The sequence below is a fragment of the Phasianus colchicus genome, chromosome 9, assembly GCF_987193195.1.
Source record: "Phasianus colchicus chromosome 9, bPhaCol1.hap1.1, whole genome shotgun sequence".
In the NCBI taxonomy this organism is placed as follows: domain Eukaryota; kingdom Metazoa; phylum Chordata; class Aves; order Galliformes; family Phasianidae; genus Phasianus; species Phasianus colchicus.
In genome coordinates, this window is record NC_143444.1 from 3002620 (window position 1) to 3026814 (window position 24195).

The 24195-nt window shown below is 51.4% G+C and overlaps 2 protein-coding genes across 2 annotated transcripts; both read left to right on the top strand.

Annotated features, from left to right (window-relative positions):
- Window positions 1–2916: 2916 nt before the first annotated feature.
- Window positions 2917–8301, top strand: LOC149916739 (uncharacterized). The gene is made up of 4 exons (XM_090145761.1): window positions 2917–3024; window positions 4019–5875; window positions 6134–6203; window positions 8126–8301. Exons 1-4 carry the CDS (start codon window positions 2917–2919, stop codon window positions 8299–8301), a joined length of 2211 nt encoding a protein of 736 aa, XP_090001887.1.
- Window positions 8302–8853: 552 nt separating this feature from the next.
- LOC149916740 (uncharacterized) lies at window positions 8854–23974 on the top strand. Its single transcript, XM_090145762.1, has 6 exons — window positions 8854–9232; window positions 11318–12532; window positions 13907–13977; window positions 19692–21548; window positions 21807–21876; window positions 23799–23974. The coding sequence occupies exons 1-6, from the start codon at window positions 8854–8856 to the stop codon at window positions 23972–23974; spliced, it is 3768 nt and encodes a 1255-aa protein (XP_090001888.1).
- The last annotated feature ends 221 nt before the right edge of the window (window positions 23975–24195 follow it).

Here is a 24195-nt window from a genome sequence, read left to right on the forward strand (position 1 = left end):
GGTTAAAAAATGAGGGAACAATTGAGGAAGTGTTGATTTCATATTACTTTTTTCGGGGTGTCTTTAGCCTTCCAAGGATATTTGGTAAGGGATTCTGTTAAGGTTAGGGAACTGGCCTCATGTTAGCTGAGTCAATCGCACAGGCTGGCCAGGGAGATAAGAGTGTTTCCCTGGCTTATCAGCCTCTGGATCATGACTCACAGGGGTAATTGGCAAGAGTGGTGAGGCCTTTAGACACAAGGTGTTAAATGGAGGATCTGGTTTCCCTTTGTGGTAAGCTTTCTAATGCATCCACCCTTCACTGCCCCCACCCCGGTCACTTGGGAGGGGCGAAGACATCAGTTTTTTATTGGATAGCTGCTCAGGTTTTGCTTTCCAGGTCTTGAGCTTTTGTTCTGGCCACCACTTAACTAATTTCTCTAACCTGACAGTGGGTATTCCATTCATCAGATCTCACGGGGCATCCTTTTGCCAGCCCAGTGTCCAGAGACAATTACCTTTATGATCAATATTCCGCCTATCTGTTTTTACTGACAATGAAACCCTTCCAGTCCCACTGAGCTTTGGGCTAGGTGGCCTGGGGGCAAGGCTGACCGCTGCAAGTCTTACTTCCCTTGGCTCAAATTTACTGGCGGAAGAAATCACTGACCCATATTTTCTTCCATAGTTGATTAACTCTTGGACAGCCTTCTTCCACGCCCATACGTCCCCTGACTGCAGATGGTTAGATGTTACAGTTCCTTCTAACGCTGCCCGGGTTCTCTCTCCCTGACACATAGCTTGTATCTTTCCTTGCAGTTGTATGCCTATGGGTTTCAATGACTCTGGAAGCCCCCTAATTAAAGCAGTCATTCTCTCAGGATCAACAGGCATCATCATAGGTGATTCGTGGTGTGGCTGCAGCTTTCTATCATACATCATTTGGAGACAAGCAGCCTTTTGAACGCTCTCTACTAACTGGTCGACTGTTCCAGTAATAGCAAGAGGGTATCCCTTTTCTAGAGGATTGAGACCACCTGCCCAATAGGCAGCCCTCTGTGTTAAGGACCAGGGAGCACCATTGTTGCCAGTACTTAAAAATACTCCTGGTCCCCAGTAACCTCCCGCTTCCTTTTCCATTAGCTGTATCTGGTCTCCACCAGTGAGACTAACCCTCCATACATACTCATTTTCTGACTCCTTTGGAGAGCGGCTGAAATCTTTTTTCAATTTTGCTAGTTCAGTGGCTGAGAAGGGAATTCCTTTAACATTCATTTGAGGATCTAGATCCTCCCTGTTATTGAATGCATATTCGGTTTTTATCAAAGGGTGCATCTGGGCTGGAGAGGCCTCTAATTTGTCTAGCCTTGCCTTCATTTCTTTCAATCCTTCTAGAGGGTAGATTTTTTCTTGAGGCAAACTATGGGCGACAGTATCGCTATTTTCTTTATACCTTAACTGCTCCTTCAGAACCCCTAGTAAGGGAGCTGCGTCATGCTTTTCATTTTCTAATGAAACAGGCCACAAGGGTAATCCATACCGTATGACATGGTGAAAAAAACCTCAAAACTGACGGGTTTGACTGAGATGGGCAGCCACTGCTTTGGGAGAGACTGGCAGATGATAATTGCTTGTGAATCATTTGTTTTGTAAGTATATATACGTATGCATGTATTATTAGCACTACTGTAATTTCTCTCTTATTTTTCTGCCTTAGTAAACAGTTTTTATCTCAACCAAATCATTTTTTTTCTGATTCTCTCCCCCATCCCATCTTTTCAAATAAGTGAATTTCCAGATTTGGACTTAAAATTTGCTGTCATACAAGCACTAACATTTTTGTTGTATTATGTAGATGTATGAGCAAACAATTCTCAAAAAATTACTGCCATGTCTACTTTGCTGCCAAATTTATATCTTCATATAAATATTTACATTTTATAGACATTTCCATTATTCCACATATTATGCTATTATATATTTACATTTATATACAATTACTATTTACATTTTATAGAAGACAAAAATCCAGTGACACTATTTCCCACTTCCTATATAGTCCAGTGACAATATATTTCCTATTAATAGAAAAAATGCCAATATAGGCATCTGAAACTATTGCAGGTTTCAAATGAAATAAGTTTTTAAGTAATATATCTGAACAAATTTCCAGGAGAAAAAAAAAACCAGCCTTTTTTTCCAAAACACAAGAGAGTGTGCTGGCAGGATTTTAACTACCAGCCATGGTGGTCTCAATTTATACACTGAATAAGATTTTCACTCTAGTGCCATGGCTATTCAGGAGACGTGTGTATGCTTAACGGGGCTGGCTGGCTGCACTCCACCATGCTGCTCTTTCACTCTCCCTTCTTAAAGGAACAGGGATGAAAATACAATGAAGGAGAGCTTCAGTTGAGATAAGGACAGGGAGATCTCTCACCAAGGACCATCGTGTGCAAAACAGACTCAAGTTAGGGGACGAATGTAAGTTTCTGTCTGTTAATAGCAGACTAGAGCACTGAGGAACTAGAAGCAAACTAAAAACATTTTCCCATTCACTCATTCTCTTCCAAGTCGTCCCCTTAAGTGGAGCAGGGAACTGGGGCTATGGTCGGTCCCTAAAGCTCTGATGTTGCACCACACAGGGTCCCTCTCACGGCAGCCATCTTTTCTAAACCAATCCCTCACGGGCTTCTGACAGACTGCAGCTCTTCAAGCGCTACTCTAAAGTGGCTCCGTACCCCGGAGTCCATCCTGTAGAAACTGCCCCACGGGCAGCACTTCCCCAGAGCTTCAACACCACACTCTCCTCTTCAAGAGCAGCAGCTGGCCCAGCCCTCCTGCCCCACCGCGGCCCTTCTCCATGGCCGCAGCTCCGGCCCGGGGCTGCTCCTGTGGGCACAACATGGCTGCGGCCTCCTGCAGGCCGCGCCTACCATGGGCTGCTTCATGGCTGCAATGGAGATCTGCTCCGTGTGGTGCCCACGGTCTGTAGGGGCCGGCCTGTCATATGTCTCCTGCTTTCCTCTTCCCTTGAAACAGAGGGTGAGGTATCTAAATGGACTGTTCATACCCTTGTTTGTCTTCCTCAGCGATTGCCACTTCCTACAGCTTCTTCACGTGGTCCCTCTGCACTCTGACCACAGCACAACTCCCTGAGATGAGGCCACCCCAAATACCCTTCAAACAACATCTGGTCAACCACATCCTCTCTTGGGATGTGCTTCTGGGTTAAAATCTACTATGTGCTAAAGGCATACTGTTTCTCCAGCCCACGGTGGTCACAACACGTAGCACATCTTCATGCTGTGTAGCTTTCAGCAGAGTTGCTGTGTCCCTGTGGCCACGCTGCAAGCACTGCTGAAGGCTGCACACTGTCTTTCCTTGCTGCCCTCATTTGCCTGGTTGTCTGTCTCTTCACCAGCTGATTGCTGAATGAGGGTTTGAGACCCACTAGTACCATCTGTGGATAAAAGGTGTAGTCTCTTCCAGCCAGCCAGGAGCAAGCTATCACCCAGAGCAGCCACGAGGATTCTCCAAAGAAGCCTGGGAACAGCTACAACAATTGCTGTGGCTCTGTGTGTTGCTCCCAGTCTTAATAATCAGGCTTAATGATCTTCTTAAAATACAGTGTTTGCAGTGCCTCTGATATGAATCAATGTTTAAGAAGGGCAAAAAGGGCTGCTTACTGCAAAACAAATACTCGCACAGAAAGATTAGGCATTTGTTTAGCAAGCTTAATTAAAAAGCTCTACTTGGTGCCTCTTTGAGGATCTAAACTCCTTGATAAAGAAATAACCCGTTTTTCCAGTTATAGCTTCCTTTTCTTTGTAAGTGGTGAGTAGTTTCAAAGATCAAAAGGCCAAGTCTCATACGCCATCTTAATTTGAAAGATATTTTAACATTCTGATAAGCACAGTTTTGGAATGCTTCATTTTGTTTGCCTCACTAGTCAATGTGCAAACTTAGGGTAATTAAACAAAGTGATATTTCACAGTCAGTCTTTGCATTTAGACAGTGAATGTGTAAGTTTAAATAGGAAAATCTACATACTCTCGGGAGAGCGGCTCGGCGAGGAGGACGTGGCATTAGAGGCAGCAGACTCCCAGTACTTGCCCCGAGACCTCAGCACACACCGCAGATGTTGTCCAGTTGCAACACACGGTGGGCAAACTCTGTGAGCGTGCCCAGGCCCAGTGCTGCCAACACTGCTCAGGGAAACCTGGGCGTACGCTCCGCGACATCGAGGGCTGAGGCTCAGATTCCTGCCTCTGGTGGTTCCCGAACCAGGGATGCTGGAGTGCAGGTTGAGCTGCAAGAATTAGAAGAGACTGCTGAGAGGGAATCCGCAGGATGTTCACCTGGCAAACTGTGGAGCGCATCTCTTGCCTCACCTGATGAGGCAGGCAGCATGCCTTCGGCTTCTCTTCTGGCTGCGGACCCTGGGCCTGGAGGACACCTTGAGGCTTTGGCTGTAACAGGTCCTGAAGATGGGGAACACTCAACTTCTTCCAAGGCTGAATACTTTCCAGAGGAGGCCAATGCAGCACCTTTTTTCTGGAGAGCATGCGAGGGAGAAGAAGAAGAAACGGCTACCACCATGCCTGAATTCTCCAACCAGTCTCTGGGAGAAGAACAGAGGTTGCAAGATCCCAGAGAGGTCTACGGGGAGGCATATGGATATCCTCCAGTTCACCCAGCAATCCAGAGAATCCGGGATGAGGCGAAGAAGGACCAGATGCTGCCACACTGGAACATCTCCTGGCCAAATAGCATGAGCGTGCCCCCGCTGCTAAGGCCCCAAGCAACAGAAGACAGTGCCAGTGCAGCTGACAGTGCTCAGGGCACGCTGAGCGTCTGCAGTGTGACATCGAGGGCTGAGGGCCAGTTTTCTGCTTCTGATGATTCCTCAGCCAGAGGTGTTATAGTCCAGGACTCGCAGCTAGAGTTGGAAGAGGCTGCAGAGATAGAAACGGCAGGACAGTCATCTGGCACCCTGCAAGTTGCATCTCTTGCCCCATCTGATGAGGTACACGCTGTGTGTTCACCATCTCTTCTGGATGCTGAGCCAGGGCCTGCAGGGCACCTTGAGCCTTTACCTGTATCAGTGCTGGAAGATGCAGAAAGCTCAGATTCTTCCGAGGCTGCAAGCTCTGCAGAGGAGACTGATGCAGTATCGCTCCCCTTGCCAATGTCCAAGGGAGGAGAAAGAGAAGAATCAGCTATGGCCATGCCTGAATCCTCCGGACAAGGTCTGGGAGAAGCACGGAGACTGCCAGATCCCAGCGAGATCAACAGGGAGCCCTCTGGGTACTCTCCTATGATCCCAGCAATGCGGAGAATTCGTGAGGAGGACAGAAACGAGCAGATGTTGTCACACTGGAATATTTCCTGGCCAAGGAATGTGAGAAGCCCCAGGCAGCGAAGGCTCCAGGCAAGAGGTGACGCATTCAATAATGTTGGCGCTCGTCAGGGCATGCCAGGTATCTGGCCCACGACATCCCGGGCTGGTAACTGGTTTCTTGACTCTGGTGACTCCAGAAAGTGGACTGTTAGACTGCCAGTTATACTGGAAGAGTCCAGTGATGACAGCGACAGTGCTGCCAGCACTGCTGAGGGCACGCTGGATGCCAGAGACAATGCAGTGAGAGATGAGGGCATGCACCCGCCCTCCTGTCCTTGCCCTTCAACACTGGAGAATGTGGAGGAAGACTGGGGATGTGACTCTGAGGAAGATGCTGCATCAGAGGCAGTCAGCATCACATCCAGCACATCCGATGAGCCATCTGGTGAGGTGGAGGCCATTTCTTCAGCTTCATCTGTAGCTGCAGATCCCATGACTGAGGAGCATGTGTCAGCATGTGAGGGAGCAGAAGATGTGGGCCCTCAGCATGAGGTGAGCAAGGTCAGCACCAGGCATGAATTGGAGGCAGAGGCAGGAGTGGTGCCTGGAGTGTGCGCTGTGGGGAGATGCCTGGAGATGCTGTCTCCTTTCCAACCAGCTCCATGCATTAGGGTGGACAGCCCCTCTGTTATTCCTGCCTTGCCTTCAATCAAAGGGGCCTGGAAAGGGGATCCCTCCCCTGGACCCCTGGCACCCACACCATCACCAGCCAGTGGCATACAGGTGTGTGGTTTTGTTCTCTTCACACAGGTTTCTGCAGAGGCTGAAGAACGTGCACAGAGCTCCGTGTGCTTCAGAGATGCACCGGAGGATGGCCCAGGTACATCCCCAGACAGAAAACAATCCCAGGGAGGGACCTGTCAAGCTCAGATGGCCCACCAAGTGGCATGGAGGCTGACAGCGTTCCATGCGCTGCCATATCCAGGCCAGTCCTCCCAGGGAAATTCCATGGTGGTGGGTGGCACGGCCAGACACCTACCTAGAGGAGACCAGGAGTGTCCCAGCTGGATCAGGGCTCCTCAGGTGTCTCACTGCAAAGGCTTGGGTATTCCCTACATTGACATCATCATTCCCCCTTATGAGGATATCATCAGTATACAGATAAATCCGGACACCGTGGTCCAACGTGAGCTTCTCCAGCTTCTGTGCCTATGCTCCAAGCGCCAGAGTGGGCGAGTGTCTGTACCCCTGGGGTAATCAGGTGACTGTGCATTGCACTCCCTCCAAGTAAATGCAAAATTGATTGTCCTCCACCTTCTTCAAGGGGACCATAAAACAGCTGTCTTAGGCATCAATGGCAGCCAGAAAGGGATGAGCCTGTTCCTGTAGGGCAGTAATCAATTCTGAAACATTTGGGGCAGCTTTTGCTGAAGGGGCAGTCTTGGCCTCCAGATGCCTGTAGTCCACTGTAAGGAACGTGTCTGAGCCATACAGTGTGGGCACGCCCAGGCTTCTCGTGCTCCAAGCAGCAGATGACGGGGCCAGTGCTGCCGACACTGCTTGGGGCATGCTGGACCTCTGCAACATGACATCGAGGGTGGATGGCCACTTCCCTGCATCTTGTGCTTCCCAAAGCCAGGATATTAGAATTAAGTACACACAGTAAGAGACCATTGACAGTGCTGCCAGCGATGCCAGCACTGATCACGGCATGCTGGATATGGATACCAGGAACACTGCAGTGATGGCTGAGAGCACGCCCACACTCTCCTGTTTTTGCCCTGATACTGTGGAGGGTGTGGAAGAAGAATGGGAAGACAGCCATGAGGAAGAAGCTGCTGAGGCAGCCAGTGTGCCACCAAGCATTTCTGGTTCTTCATATGGTGAGATGAAGACCATGCCTTCAGCTTCCCCTGTGGCTGCAGGACCCAGACCTGAGGGACATTCATCTGCATGCAAAGGAGCAGAAAGTACAGTCAATTTCAAGCACAAGGTGAGGGAAGTCCATGTGGTCAGGACCAAGTGTGAAATGAAGGCAAAGACAGGAGCTGTACTGGAGTGTGCACTGTGGGGAGATGCCTGGTACTGTCTTCTTTCCATCCAGCTCCATGCAGAAAGATGGACATCCGGGGTTACCCCGGCTTACCTTCATGTGAGGGGCATGATTGACAAACCAGGAGAAGATAACCTGGAACTTGGAGTATTGCTGGCAAGGAACCTACAGGGCTGGTTTTGCTCTCCCCTCACAGGTTTCCGCAGAGGCCAGAGGAGGTGCACAGAACTCCAGTCGTATCAGAGAGACATCAGAAGATGTCCCAGATATGTCCCCAAATGGAGAGCCTGCTGAGCCTGATCAGCCCTGTGAGCAGCTCGGAGGCTGGCAGCACTCCATGCGCACCATTCTGCTGTGCCCAGGACAGCTTTCCCTCCCAGGGAAAAGCTGTGCTAGGGGAGCACGCAGGTCCTTGCCTGGTGCCCACCCTGCCCCTTGCCTATTGCTATCTGTCTCCCATAGCAACCGCTGCCAGACCACATGCTGCCAAGGTTTCTGCAGAGGACAGAGGACCTGCACAGAGCCCCAGGTGCTTCAGAGAGGCACCGGAGGATGGCCTAGGGACGTCCCCAGACAGAAAGCCATCCCAGGGAGGGCCTGCCCAGCTCAAATGTCCCACCAACTGGCACGGAGGCCAGCAGCGGTGTGCGCCCTGCCATATGCAGGCTCATTTTCCCAGGGAAAACCCATGTACAGAGCAGGCAGGGCCTCGCCTCTGCCCCTTGCCTACAGCTCTCTGTCCCCCTCAGGTTCCGCAGCCGCACCACACGCAGCGGCTCGCCGCCGGATGCCAGCTGTCATCAGGAATGTGCTCCCAGTTCTGCGCAGGGTTTGCACCTGCAGCTGCATCAGGGGACAGCGAGAGGAGAGGCACGAAGCTGCAAACACCAGGCAGCTCCTGGAGATGACAAACCCAGTCCTGTAGATGTAGAATTCTGATTCAGTGTTGTCTTTATTCTCTCCTGGCTGAGTGCTGGGCTCAGAGCACGGGGCAATGGATCCGTGTGTCGCTGGTGCCAGCAAGTGCAGAGAGCGAGGGCGTGCAAGCCATCCCAGGGAGGGCCTGCCCAGCGCAGACGGCCACGAAGCAGCACGGAGGCCGGCAGCACTGCGTGCCCCGCCGTATCCAGGCCCACCGTCCCAGGGAGAGCCTGCAGCGGCCCCTGCCTGCAGCGCTCCGTGCCCCACACGCTGCCGCGACGTGCCGCCAGTGGCCCGCCGTCGTCAGGACGACGCCGAGCCCCGGGCAGCCGGCTGCCCAGGCGGGCGCGGAGGGCTGCCGCAGTGCGCTGCGGAGCCCGCCGGGGCTCTGTGACGCGGGCCGGCGTCGCGCCCCAAGGCCATTGTGACGCGGGGCCGCCGCGAGGGGCCGGAGTCCCCCGGAGAGAGTGCCGCTCACTCTCGGGAGAGCGGCTCCGCGAGGAGGACGCGGCTCCCCCGGGTGCGTGCGACCGAGCGTCTGCGCGAGGACGCGGCGATGAGCGAGGAGCGGGAGAAGAAGGACGACCGCCAGCCCGACGCGGGGCTGCCACGCGTGCGCGACCGCCGACAGGTGCGGGCCGGGGAGGGAGGCGCTCGGGCTCGGCCGGGCCGCCGGCGGCCGTCGAAGTCGCCGCCGCGGGGGACGCCGGCCGCGCCTTCGCCGCCTCCATCCCGGTTCTCCTTCTCCCCGCAGGTGGTGCCGCCGGGCGGCCGGAGCCCGGGCTCGTCCCTCCGCGGCGTCCGTCTGCCGCCGCTGCCCGGCCCGGAGAGCGCGCGGGCCTCCGGGAGCCGCCGCGCACAGGTAGGGAGCCCGAGGGAGGCGGGGCCGGACGTCTTCCCGCGCCGCGTGGGGACCGCCCTGTGCCGGTGCGGCTGTGGGGAGCGGGGCGGCAGCCGCCCGCGGGCTGAGCGCTGCCCTCGGTGCTGCGTGCGGCGCGAGCGGCGAGGACCGCGCTCACTCGGCCTTTCTCCTCGGCTTCTCTTGCAGGCGGGCGGGCGGCAGTTCCTGGAGTCGGCGACCGGCGGCGGTGCCAGTGGCCAAAGCAGACAGCCTCAGCCACCCTTGCTGCCTCGCTTAAGGCGGGCGGGGCTGCCGGCAGCAGCACCCAGGCGTGCAGCAGCAGCTTCTGGGGTCTGCAAGCTGCCTGCTCTGCCAGCGGCAGCCTCTTCCACACCATCTCCAAGTGGCAGAGCACGTGCCGTGGGCATCAGGGGCAGCAGACTCCCAGTCCTTGCCCCGAGACCTCCGGGAACCTTGCATGTCCAGGATGGGACAGCAGGGGCTGAGAGCCGGGGTGCAGCCCTGGAAGTCTCAGCTGTTCTCGGGCGTCGCAGTGCCAGACCCAGACAGAACTACGTGGTGTCCCTGAGCTGTGCTGCAGCCGCAAGCCCAAGAGCCGGAGTGCAGCTGGCAGTACCAGGGCGCCAAGCACCTACCAGCAGCCTGAGAACACCAGCAGGAACGGCCCAGGGACTGACCACCAAGGCTGGGAAAGTCCACGCAGCTTGGAGAGATGCTCAGGAGGGCAGCACAGACACTCGTGCTGCCACTACACCATCTTCCAGAGCAGCTCAGAAGGGCCCAGAAGGGCAGGCAGGCGGCAAAGAGCAAGACAAGGAGCCCCTGCCTGCATTAGTGCCTGAAGATGCAGGCAACCTAGATTCTCCCAAGGCTGCACACTCTCCAGAGGAGGCCAATAATGCAGTGCTGTTCCCAAGAGTGTGTGAGGGGGGAGAAAGAGACGTAACTGCCACCACCATGCCTGAAGCCTTCAAACAAGCTCTGGGAGCAGCACTGAGACTGCAAGATCCCAGAGAGGTCAACCAGGTGGCCTACAGATGTTCTCCAGTACACCCAGCAATCTGGAGAATTCGGGATGAGGCAAGGAGGGAGCAGATGTTGTCCAGCTGGAACATCTCCTGGCCAAATCTGAGCATGCTCAGGCTGCTAAGACCCCAAGCAGCACATGCCAGTGCCAGTGCTACCAACAGTGCTCAGGGTATGCTGGACACCTGCACCACAACAGTGATGGTGGAGGGCCTCTTTCCTGCACCAGGGGAGCTCCCCTCCTGGGATGCTGGAGTGCGGGATGAACCGCATGATTTAGAAGAGATTGTTGAGACAGGAACTGCAAGACAGTCATCTGGTGACCTGCAGAATGCATGTCTTGCCCTGTCTGATGAGGCAGAGACAGTGTGTTCAGCTTCTCTTCTGGGCGCTGGTCTTGGGCCTGCAGGACAGCTTGAGCCATTGCCTGCATCAGTGCCTGAAAATGCAGAAAACGAGACCACGCACTGTCCAGAGGAGGTCAATGCAGCACCACTCCTGTCAGCATGCAAGGGAGGAGAAGAAGAAATAGCTATGCCTGTGCTGGAATTGTCCAAAGAACCTCTGGGAGAAACACCAAAACTGCAAGATGCCAGAGAGATCTACGGGGAGACCTATGGATATTCTCCAATTTTCCCAGCAATTCATAGAATTCAGAATGAGGCGAGGAAGGAGCAGATGTTGTCCACCTGGAACATCTCCTGGCCAAGCAACGAGAGCATGCTCAGGCTGCTGAGACCCCAAGCAGCACATGACAGTGCCAGTGCTACCGACACTGTTGAGAGTATGCTGGAGACCTGCACCACAACATCGATGGTGGAGGGCCCCATTCCTGCACCAGGAGAGTTCATATCCGGGGATGCTGGCGTGCAGGATGAACAGCATGATTCGGAAGAGGCTGCTGAGACAGAATCTGCAGGACAGTCATCTGGTGACCTGCAGAGTGCATGTCTTGCCCAGTCGGATGAGGCACACACAGTGTGTTCACCATCTCTTCTGGATGCTGATCCAGGGCCTGTAGAACACCTTGAGCCTCTGCCTGCATCAGTGCTGGAAGATGCAGAAAGCTCAGATTCTTCCGAGGCTGCACGCTCTGTAGAGAATGCTGATGCAGCATCTCTCCGCTTGTCAGTGTCCGAGGGAGAAGAAGAAGCTATGCCTGTGCTGGAATTGTCCAAACAAGCTAAGGGGGAACCATCAAGACTGCAAGATCCCAGAGAGCTCTACAGGGAGACTTATGGATATTCTCCAATTTTCCCAGCAATTCGTAGAATTCAGGATGAGGCAAGGAAGGAGCAGATGTTGTCCACCTGGAACATCTCCTGCCCATGCAATGAGAGCATCCTCAGGCTGCTAAGACCCCAAGCAGCACATGACAGTGCCAGTGCTACTGACACTGTTCAGAGTATGCTGGACACCTGCACCACAACATCGATGGTGGAGGGCCCCATTCCTGTGGCAGGGGACCTCCTATCCTGGGATGCGGGAATGTGGGATGTACACCATGATTCGGAAGAGGTTGTTGAGACAGGAACTGCAGGACAGTCATCTGGTGACCTGCAGAATGCATGTCTTGCCCAGTCTGATGAGGCAGAAATATCACGTTCAGCTTCGCTTCTGGATGTAGGTGCTGGGCTTAGAGGACACCTTGAGCCATTGCCTATATCTGTGCCTGAAGATGTGGAAGACTCGGACTGTTTCACAGCAGCGCACTCTCCGGAGGTGGCCAGCGAAGCACCCTTCTTCCTGTCATTGAGTGAGGGAGAAGAAGGAGAAGAACCAGCTATGGCCATGCCTGAGTCCTCCAGTCAATCTCTAGGAGAACCATCAATTCTGCAAGATCTCGGAGAGATGTACTGGAAGGTCTATGGATGTCCTCCAATTCACCCAGCAATCCGGAGAATCCGTGACGAGGCAAGAAGGGAGCAGATGTTGTCTACTGGGAACAAGTCTGAGCCATACAGTGTGGGCATGCCCAGGCTTCTCGTGCTCCAAGCAGCAGATGATGGTGCCAATGCTGCCGACACTGCTTGGGGCATGCTGGACATCTGCGCCACTACATCGAGGGCAGATGGCCACTTTCCTGCCTCTTGTGATTCCCAAAGCTGGGGTATTGGAATTAAGTATGCAGAGGAAGCGATCATTGACGATGCTGCCAGTGATGCCAGCACCGCTCACAGCATGCTGGATGCCAGGGACACTGCAGTGATGGCTGAGAGCATGCCCACGCCCTCCTGTTTTTGCCCTGATACCATGGTGGGTGTGGAAGAAGAATGGGAGGACAACCGTGAGGAAGAAGCTGCTGAGGCAGTCAGTGTGCCACCAAGCATTTCTCATTCCTCAGCTGGTAAGATGAAGACAGCAGCGGCTCGCCGCCGGATGCCAGCTGTCATCAGGAATGTGCTCCGGGCTCTGCGCAGGATTTGCACCTGCAGCTGCATCAGGGGACAGCAAGAGGAGAAGCACGAGGCTGCAAACACCAGGCAGCACCCCAGAGATGCCTAATTCCATCTTGTCAGTGTCAAATTATGATTCCATCTTGTCAACATAGAATTCTGATTCCATCATGTCTACATAGAATTCTGATTCCATTTTGTCAATGTCGAATTCTGATTCCATCCTGTCAACGTAGAATTCTGATTCCATCTTGTCAATGCAGAATTCTGATTCCATCCTGTCAACATAGAATTCTGATTAAATGCCATCTTTATTCTATCCTGCCTGAGTGCTGTCTGATCTGTCACTCATGCATGGTTGGTCTCTGAGTGCGACTACTGGGCTCAGAGCACGGGGCAATGGATCCATGTGTCAGTGGTGGCAGCAAGTGCAGAGAGCGTGGGCGTGCAAGGGAGAGTGATTTGTGACTTGCAAAGTGTGAGCTGGCTGAGCCGGTGTGTGTGTGAGGTGGGCTGCGATGAAGGGGGTGAGGGGCTCTAAAAGGGGCAGCCCTGGTGGGAGAGCACCGCTGTGCCTGTAGGGGTGAGAGCACGGCCAGACACCTACCTAGAAGGCCCATTTGGGGCAGCTTTTGCTGAAGGGGCAGTCCTTTAGTCCAGACGCCTTTAGTCCACTCTAGGTCTCCATTTGCCGTTAGACTTCCACACTGTCCATACAGGAGAGTTATAAGGAAAGTTTGCAGATGCTATTATCCCTTGATTGCACAGTTCATGAATCTCCAATCCTCCTGCCACAGGCAGGGCCACCAACCTCCCCATTTAATACTAGTCCAGATTGCCCAGGGCCCCATCCAATCTGGCCTTGAACACCTCTAGGGATGGGTTTGATGGGATCTCAAAGATCACCTTTTTCCAACCTTGTTTCCACCCCCCAAGGTGGACTGGGTTCCCTACCTCTGCATCCGTCTCTTCTGCCTCTGGATCAAGCCTGGCCTGGAATGTTTCCTGGAAGAAAGGAGTCTTTATAGGAAGCAAGAGGGAGATAGTCACCACCATGGATCCAGCATGATAGTTCAGTCACTGATCTTCAGTAGTGGTGGGTTGCCGAGCATTGTTGTTCTGTTGGCGATGACAGTGACTACAGCGATGATGGCAACTTTTCAGTGGTAGTACAAACTTATTTATAAGTCCAAAGTCAGCTCTCTTTGGAGTGGCAGCTTCTGGCTTTGGGATCTCAGAAAGAACCCCTTTTGTTCCTTTCTTCTGGGCCTTGCCAGTAGATAAGAGGGAGCAGGGAGGTGCCCACTTGTATCTTGCCTTCACAGGATACAATGGTATCATCGCCCAGTCTCATAGCAAGCTGGAGTTATTTGGTCACAGGCTATATCTTCCACCAGTAAGCAGTCCTGAGCACTCCCTACCAAAGGCAAACAGCTAAAATTGTCCACACAGTGATGTTGATTGCCACACAGCAACACCCATCACTCATCTCCTAGACAAGGCAGCCTTATCACAAGAAATACCTCAGGAAGCAAGCTTTGAGCCAAAAAAAAAAAAAAAAAAAAAAATCAAAGAATTCTCACACCACCACGTGGCTCAAAGATTGCTTGAAATGAAGCATAAGTGACCCTCCATGGTGGTGAGGAAAAGAGAAAAAAGAAAGTAAGAAAAAAAAAAAAAGTAAGCATAAGGGAAAAGAGGAGTGGGAAGGGGGGTTAAATGTTACAGTTGTTATGAAGAATTTCATGGGCTTGGTTACAGAGGTTGCCCTGATTTGTTGGACTTGTTCATCATCAGTTGAAGTGGTTACAAAGTACATGGAGGATACAACTCCTTGTATAAAAGTTGAATCAAACATGGAGCCATACAACAAACAAACATAAGAGTTGCAACAGCACAGGAAAAAGGATACGTTTCTCCCGTGGGCAATTTGTTTAGCAACTTTTTCATTATCATTCCATTTTTAGACAACAATTAGAGTCATTCAATTTGCCACAGACACCACCTGTGACTCTTCAGGAGTGGTGACACGAACGTTCCATAATGAATAAAAATTAGAAAGTGAAAAGAGACAACTGTACATTTGGCAATAACCATACCTTTAACAATAGCCAATAATATTAAATCAGTAAGTAAAACAAATAGAGCTATTTGTGTCAGCTGCTTTCCCCACCCAGGAACTCCCAGTGTAAGCCAAGATCCAGATGGGAATTCTTCAGTAGAGGTTGTGGTGTTTATGAACACCCATACAATATTACACTTCAGTGAATTCATCAAAAGCGTATCTAGTCCAATTTGACAATATGTGGACTTGCCATGTAATGTTTTCTAAGATGATTTAGTATCACGAGAACTCTCCACTTGAACATTTCCAAAGCAATTCAAATGCTGAGAGATATAAATCTTAGTTTGGCAAGTTCAAGTATTGCTACAGTCTACAGAATTTTTCACAGGATAGTGTGTGCAGGATAGTCCACAGTATAAACCATCAAGAGGAGTAATCCCAGAAACATACACATCTCTTATCAAAACTTAGACACTTTCCAACAACCATGTTTTGGATGGAACGCCTGGACTGGTGTGACACTGAAAAGCATCAGTGCAAAAGGCTTTACGATAGATTTCTTTTGTGCCCACATCTAACAGATATTAGATGGGTCTCTTGATTCATTTCCCAGTTTGTTAGGAATTTGGAAACACTGTGGAGGAGTCACATGCAAATCATAATCAGTTTGAAAAAAAGGGGTGAAAGAAGGGGTCAAAAGAAATGGTATCACTGTGCAGGGAGTACCAGTAAGCCAGGATGACCTGTAAGAACTCTGAACCCAGTTGTGAAATTTAACAGATCCAAGGACTGATATCAATCACCACCCACACTCACAACAATGCAAAACACAATATGATTGCAACCAAAAAAATGTAATTAAGAGGTATACTCAGTATTCTAGCATGATCAAATCTTCAGTATTTCTGTCACAAAACACAAACGGTTAAAATCAGCCTTAAAATTAGCCTTTCTGTCAAGTGCCCACGGGGATCTTCTGTAAAATAAAACAAGAACCAACTTGCCCTTTTTGGGCTTTGTAAATATGGTTAAAAAATGAGGGAACAATTGAGGAAGTGTTGATTTCATATTACTTTTTTCGGGGTGTCTTTAGCCTTCCAAGGATATTTGGTAAGGGATTCTGTTAAGGTTAGGGAACTGGCCTCATGTTAGCTGAGTCAATCGCACAGGCTGGCCAGGGAGATAAGAGTGTTTCCCTGGCTTATCAGCCTCTGGATCATGACTCACAGGGGTAATTGGCAAGAGTGGTGAGGCCTTTAGACACAAGGTGTTAAATGGAGGATCTGGTTTCCCTTTGTGGTAAGCTTTCTAATGCATCCACCCTTCACTGCCCCCACCCCGGTCACTTGGGAGGGGCGAAGACATCAGTTTTTTATTGGATAGCTGCTCAGGTTTTGCTTTCCAGGTCTTGAGCTTTTGTTCTGGCCACCACTTAACTAATTTCTCTAACCTGACAGTGGGTAATCCATTCATCAGATCTCACAGGACACCCTTTTGCCAGCCCAGTGTCCAGAGACAATTACCTTTATGATCAATATTCCGCCTATCTGTTTTTACTGAAAATGAAACCCTTCCAGTCCCACTGAGCTTTGGGCTAGGTGGCCTGGGGGCAAGGCTGACCGCTGCAAGTCTTACTTCCCTTGGCTCAAATTTACTGGCGGAAGAAATCACTGACCCATATTTTCTTCCATAGTTGATTAACTCTTGGACAGCCTTCTTCCACGCCCATACGTCCCCTGACTGCAGATGGTTAGATGTTACAGTTCCTTCTAACGCTGCCCGGGTTCTCTCTCCCTGACACATAGCTTGTATCTTTCCTTGCAGTTGTATGCCTATGGGTTTCAATGACTCTGGAAGCCCCCTAATTAAAGCAGTCATTCTCTCAGGATCAACAGGCATCATCATAGGTGATTCGTGGTGTGGCTGCAGCTTTCTATCATACATCATTTGGAGACAAGCAGCCTTTTGAACGCTCTCTACTAACTGGTCGACTGTTCCAGTAATAGCAAGAGGGTATCCCTTTTCTAGAGGATTGAGACCACCTGCCCAATAGGCAGCCCTCTGTGTTAAGGACCAGGGAGCACCATTGTTGCCAGTAGTTAAAAATACTCCTGGTCCCCAGTAACCTCCCGCTTCCTTTTCCATTAGCTGTATCTGGTCTCCACCAGTGAGACTAACCCTCCATACATACTCATTTTCTGACTCCTTTGGAGAGCGGCTGAAATCTTTTTTCAATTTTGCTAGTTCAGTGGCTGAGAAGGGAATTCCTTTAACATTCATTTGAGGATCTAGATCCTCCCTGTTATTGAATGCATATTCGGTTTTTATCAAAGGGTGCATCTGGGCTGGAGAGGCCTCTAATTTGTCTAGCCTTGCCTTCATTTCTTTCAATCCTTCTAGAGGGTAGATTTTTTCTTGAGGCAAACTATGGGCGACAGTATCGCTATTTTCTTTATACCTTAACTGCTCCTTCAGAACCCCTAGTAAGGGAGCTGCGTCATGCTTTTCATTTTCTAATGAAACAGGCCACAAGGGTAATCCATACCGTATGACATGGTGAAAAAAACCTCAAAACTGACGGGTTTGACTGAGATGGGCAGCCACTGCTTTGGGAGAGACTGGCAGATGATAATTGCTTGTGAATCATTTGTTTTGTAAGTATATATACGTATGCATGTATTATTAGCACTACTGTAATTTCTCTCTTATTTTTCTGCCTTAGTAAACAGTTTTTATCTCAACCAAATCATTTTTTTTCTGATTCTCTCCCCCATCCCATCTTTTCAAATAAGTGAATTTCCAGATTTGGACTTAAAATTTGCTGTCATACAAGCACTAACATTTTTGTTGTATTATGTAGATGTATGAGCAAACAATTCTCAAAAAATTACTGCCATGTCTACTCTGCTGCCAAATTTATATCTTCATATAAATATTTACATTTTATAGACATTTCCATTATTCCACATATTATGCTATTATATATTTACATTTATATACAATTACTATTTACATTTTATAGAAGACAAAAATCCAGTGACACTATTTCCCACTTCCTATATAGTCCAGTGACAATATATTTCCTATTAATAGAAAAAATGCCAATATAGGCATCTGAAACTATTGCAGGTTTCAAATGAAATAAGTTTTTAAGTAATATATCTGAACAAATTTCCAGGAGAAAAAAAAAAACAGCCTTTTTTTCCAAAACACAAGAGAGTGTGCTGGCAGGATTTTAACTACCAGCCATGGTGGTCTCAATTTATACACTGAATAAGATTTTCACTCTAGTGCCATGGCTATTCAGGAGACGTGTGTATGCTTAACGGGGCTGGCTGGCTGCACTCCACCATGCTGCTCTTTCACTCTCCCTTCTTAAAGGAACAGGGATGAAAATACAATGAAGGAGAGCTTCCGTTGAGATAAGGACAGGGAGATCTCTCACCAAGGACCATCGTGTGCAAAACAGACTCAAGTTAGGGGACGAATGTAAGTTTCTGTCTGTTAATAGCAGACTAGAGCACTGAGGAACTAGAAGCAAACTAAAAACATTTTCCCATTCACTCATTCTCTTCCAAGTCGTCCCCTTAAGTGGAGCAGGGAACTGGGGCTATGGTCGGTCCCTAAAGCTCTGATGTTGCACCACACAGGGTCCCTCTCACGGCAGCCATCTTTTCTAAACCAATCCCTCACGGGCTTCTGACAGACTGCAGCTCTTCAAGCGCTACTCTAAAGTGGCTCCGTACCCCGGAGTCCATCCTGTAGAAACTGCCCCACGGGCAGCACTTCCCCAGAGCTTCAACACCACACTCTCCTCTTCAAGAGCAGCAGCTGGCCCAGCCCTCCTGCCCCACCGCGGCCCTTCTCCATGGCCGCAGCTCCGGCCCGGGGCTGCTCCTGTGGGCACAACATGGCTGCGGCCTCCTGCAGGCCGCGCCTACCATGGGCTGCTTCATGGCTGCAATGGAGATCTGCTCCGTGTGGTGCCCACGGTCTGTAGGGGCCGGCCTGTCATATGTCTCCTGCTTTCCTCTTCCCTTGAAACAGAGGGTGAGGTATCTAAATGGACTGTTCATACCCTTGTTTGTCTTCCTCAGCGATTGCCACTTCCTACAGCTTCTTCACGTGGTCCCTCTGCACTCTGACCACAGCACAACTCCCTGAGATGAGGCCACCCCAAATACCCTTCAAACAACATCTGGTCAACCACATCCTCTCTTGGGATGTGCTTCTGGGTTAAAATCTACTATGTGCTAAAGGCATACTGTTTCTCCAGCCCACGGTGGTCACAACACGTAGCACATCTTCATGCTGTGTAGCTTTCAGCAGAGTTGCTGTGTCCCTGTGGCCACGCTGCAAGCACTGCTGAAGGCTGCACACTGTCTTTCCTTGCTGCCCTCATTTGCCTGGTTGTCTGTCTCTTCACCAGCTGATTGCTGAATGAGGGTTTGAGACCCACTAGTACCATCTGTGGATAAAAGGTGTAGTCTCTTCCAGCCAGCCAGGAGCAAGCTATCACCCAGAGCAGCCACGAGGATTCTCCAAAGAAGCCTGGGAACAGCTACAACAATTGCTGTGGCTCTGTGTGTTGCTCCCAGTCTTAATAATCAGGCTTAATGATCTTCTTAAAATACAGTGTTTGCAGTGCCTCTGATATGAATCAATGTTTAAGAAGGGCAAAAAGGGCTGCTTACTGCAAAACAAATACTCGCACAGAAAGATTAGGCATTTGTTTAGCAAGCTTAATTAAAAAGCTCTACTTGGTGCCTCTTTGAGGATCTAAACTCCTTGATAAAGAAATAACCCGTTTTTCCAGTTATAGCTTCCTTTTCTTTGTAAGTGGTGAGTAGTTTCAAAGATCAAAAGGCCAAGTCTCATAACGCCATCTTAATTTGAAAGATATTTTAACATTCTGATAAGCACAGTTTTGGAATGCTTCATTTTGTTTGCCTCACTAGTCAATGTGCAAACTTAGGGTAATTAAACAAAGTGATATTTCACAGTCAGTCTTTGCATTTAGACAGTGAATGTGTAAGTTTAAATAGGAAAATCTACATACTCTCGGGAGAGCGGCTCGGCGAGGAGGACGTGGCATTAGAGGCAGCAGACTCCCAGTACTTGCCCCGAGACCTCAGCACACACCGCAGATGTTGTCCAGTTGCAACACACGGTGGGCAAACTCTGTGAGCGTGCCCAGGCCCAGTGCTGCCAACACTGCTCAGGGAAACCTGGGCGTACGCTCCGCGACATCGAGGGCTGAGGCTCAGATTCCTGCCTCTGGTGGTTCCCGAACCAGGGATGCTGGAGTGCAGGTTGAGCTGCAAGAATTAGAAGAGACTGCTGAGAGGGAATCCGCAGGATGTTCACCTGGCAAACTGTGGAGCGCATCTCTTGCCTCACCTGATGAGGCAGGCAGCATGCCTTCGGCTTCTCTTCTGGCTGCGGACCCTGGGCCTGGAGGACACCTTGAGGCTTTGGCTGTAACAGGTCCTGAAGATGGGGAACACTCAACTTCTTCCAAGGCTGAATACTTTCCAGAGGAGGCCAATGCAGCACCTTTTTTCTGGAGAGCATGCGAGGGAGAAGAAGAAGAAACGGCTACCACCATGCCTGAATTCTCCAACCAGTCTCTGGGAGAAGAACAGAGGTTGCAAGATCCCAGAGAGGTCTACGGGGAGGCATATGGATATCCTCCAGTTCACCCAGCAATCCAGAGAATCCGGGATGAGGCGAAGAAGGACCAGATGCTGCCACACTGGAACATCTCCTGGCCAAATAGCATGAGCGTGCCCCCGCTGCTAAGGCCCCAAGCAACAGAAGACAGTGCCAGTGCAGCTGACAGTGCTCAGGGCACGCTGAGCGTCTGCAGTGTGACATCGAGGGCTGAGGGCCAGTTTTCTGCTTCTGATGATTCCTCAGCCAGAGGTGTTATAGTCCAGGACTCGCAGCTAGAGTTGGAAGAGGCTGCAGAGATAGAAACGGCAGGACAGTCATCTGGCACCCTGCAAGTTGCATCTCTTGCCCCATCTGATGAGGTACACGCTGTGTGTTCACCATCTCTTCTGGATGCTGAGCCAGGGCCTGCAGGGCACCTTGAGCCTTTACCTGTATCAGTGCTGGAAGATGCAGAAAGCTCAGATTCTTCCGAGGCTGCAAGCTCTGCAGAGGAGACTGATGCAGTATCGCTCCCCTTGCCAATGTCCAAGGGAGGAGAAAGAGAAGAATCAGCTATGGCCATGCCTGAATCCTCCGGACAAGGTCTGGGAGAAGCACGGAGACTGCCAGATCCCAGCGAGATCAACAGGGAGCCCTCTGGGTACTCTCCTATGATCCCAGCAATGCGGAGAATTCGTGAGGAGGACAGAAACGAGCAGATGTTGTCACACTGGAATATTTCCTGGCCAAGGAATGTGAGAAGCCCCAGGCAGCGAAGGCTCCAGGCAAGAGGTGACGCATTCAATAATGTTGGCGCTCGTCAGGGCATGCCAGGTATCTGGCCCACGACATCCCGGGCTGGTAACTGGTTTCTTGACTCTGGTGACTCCAGAAAGTGGACTGTTAGACTGCCAGTTATACTGGAAGAGTCCAGTGATGACAGCGACAGTGCTGCCAGCACTGCTGAGGGCACGCTGGATGCCAGAGACAATGCAGTGAGAGATGAGGGCATGCACCCGCCCTCCTGTCCTTGCCCTTCAACACTGGAGAATGTGGAGGAAGACTGGGGATGTGACTCTGAGGAAGATGCTGCATCAGAGGCAGTCAGCATCACATCCAGCACATCCGATGAGCCATCTGGTGAGGTGGAGGCCATTTCTTCAGCTTCATCTGTAGCTGCAGATCCCATGACTGAGGAGCATGTGTCAGCATGTGAGGGAGCAGAAGATGTGGGCCCTCAGCATGAGGTGAGCAAGGTCAGCACCAGGCATGAATTGGAGGCAGAGGCAGGAGTGGTGCCTGGAGTGTGCGCTGTGGGGAGATGCCTGGAGATGCTGTCTCCTTTCCAACCAGCTCCATGCATTAGGGTGGACAGCCCCTCTGTTATTCCTGCCTTGCCTTCAATCAAAGGGGCCTGGAAAGGGGATCCCTCCCCTGGACCCCTGGCACCCACACCATCACCAGCCAGTGGCATACAGGTGTGTGGTTTTGTTCTCTTCACACAGGTTTCTGCAGAGGCTGAAGAACGTGCACAGAGCTCCGTGTGCTTCAGAGATGCACCGGAGGATGGCCCAGGTACATCCCCAGACAGAAAACAATCCCAGGGAGGGACCTGTCAAGCTCAGATGGCCCACCAAGTGGCATGGAGGCTGACAGCGTTCCATGCGCTGCCATATCCAGGCCAGTCCTCCCAGGGAAATTCCATGGTGGTGGGTGGCACGGCCAGACACCTACCTAGAGGAGACCAGGAGTGTCCCAGCTGGATCAGGGCTCCTCAGGTGTCTCACTGCAAAGGCTTGGGTATTCCCTACATTGACATCATCATTCCCCCTTATGAGGATATCATCAGTATACAGATAAATCCGGACACCGTGGTCCAACGTGAGCTTCTCCAGCTTCTGTGCCTATGCTCCAAGCGCCAGAGTGGGCGAGTGTCTGTACCCCTGGGGTAATCAGGTGACTGTGCATTGCACTCCCTCCAAGTAAATGCAAAATTGATTGTCCTCCACCTTCTTCAAGGGGACCATAAAACAGCTGTCTTAGGCATCAATGGCAGCCAGAAAGGGATGAGCCTGTTCCTGTAGGGCAGTAATCAATTCTGAAACATTTGGGGCAGCTTTTGCTGAAGGGGCAGTCTTGGCCTCCAGATGCCTGTAGTCCACTGTAAGGAACGTGTCTGAGCCATACAGTGTGGGCACGCCCAGGCTTCTCGTGCTCCAAGCAGCAGATGACGGGGCCAGTGCTGCCGACACTGCTTGGGGCATGCTGGACCTCTGCAACATGACATCGAGGGTGGATGGCCACTTCCCTGCATCTTGTGCTTCCCAAAGCCAGGATATTAGAATTAAGTACACACAGTAAGAGACCATTGACAGTGCTGCCAGCGATGCCAGCACTGATCACGGCATGCTGGATATGGATACCAGGAACACTGCAGTGATGGCTGAGAGCACGCCCACACTCTCCTGTTTTTGCCCTGATACTGTGGAGGGTGTGGAAGAAGAATGGGAAGACAGCCATGAGGAAGAAGCTGCTGAGGCAGCCAGTGTGCCACCAAGCATTTCTGGTTCTTCATATGGTGAGATGAAGACCATGCCTTCAGCTTCCCCTGTGGCTGCAGGACCCAGACCTGAGGGACATTCATCTGCATGCAAAGGAGCAGAAAGTACAGTCAATTTCAAGCACAAGGTGAGGGAAGTCCATGTGGTCAGGACCAAGTGTGAAATGAAGGCAAAGACAGGAGCTGTACTGGAGTGTGCACTGTGGGGAGATGCCTGGTACTGTCTTCTTTCCATCCAGCTCCATGCAGAAAGATGGACATCCGGGGTTACCCCGGCTTACCTTCATGTGAGGGGCATGATTGACAAACCAGGAGAAGATAACCTGGAACTTGGAGTATTGCTGGCAAGGAACCTACAGGGCTGGTTTTGCTCTCCCCTCACAGGTTTCCGCAGAGGCCAGAGGAGGTGCACAGAACTCCAGTCGTATCAGAGAGACATCAGAAGATGTCCCAGATATGTCCCCAAATGGAGAGCCTGCTGAGCCTGATCAGCCCTGTGAGCAGCTCGGAGGCTGGCAGCACTCCATGCGCACCATTCTGCTGTGCCCAGGACAGCTTTCCCTCCCAGGGAAAAGCTGTGCTAGGGGAGCACGCAGGTCCTTGCCTGGTGCCCACCCTGCCCCTTGCCTATTGCTATCTGTCTCCCATAGCAACCGCTGCCAGACCACATGCTGCCAAGGTTTCTGCAGAGGACAGAGGACCTGCACAGAGCCCCAGGTGCTTCAGAGAGGCACCGGAGGATGGCCTAGGGACGTCCCCAGACAGAAAGCCATCCCAGGGAGGGCCTGCCCAGCTCAAATGTCCCACCAACTGGCACGGAGGCCAGCAGCGGTGTGCGCCCTGCCATATGCAGGCTCATTTTCCCAGGGAAAACCCATGTACAGAGCAGGCAGGGCCTCGCCTCTGCCCCTTGCCTACAGCTCTCTGTCCCCCTCAGGTTCCGCAGCCGCACCACACGCAGCGGCTCGCCGCCGGATGCCAGCTGTCATCAGGAATGTGCTCCCAGTTCTGCGCAGGGTTTGCACCTGCAGCTGCATCAGGGGACAGCGAGAGGAGAGGCACGAAGCTGCAAACACCAGGCAGCTCCTGGAGATGACAAACCCAGTCCTGTAGATGTAGAATTCTGATTCAGTGTTGTCTTTATTCTCTCCTGGCTGAGTGCTGGGCTCAGAGCACGGGGCAATGGATCCGTGTGTCGCTGGTGCCAGCAAGTGCAGAGAGCGAGGGCGTGCAAGCCATCCCAGGGAGGGCCTGCCCAGCGCAGACGGCCACGAAGCAGCACGGAGGCCGGCAGCACTGCGTGCCCCGCCGTATCCAGGCCCACCGTCCCAGGG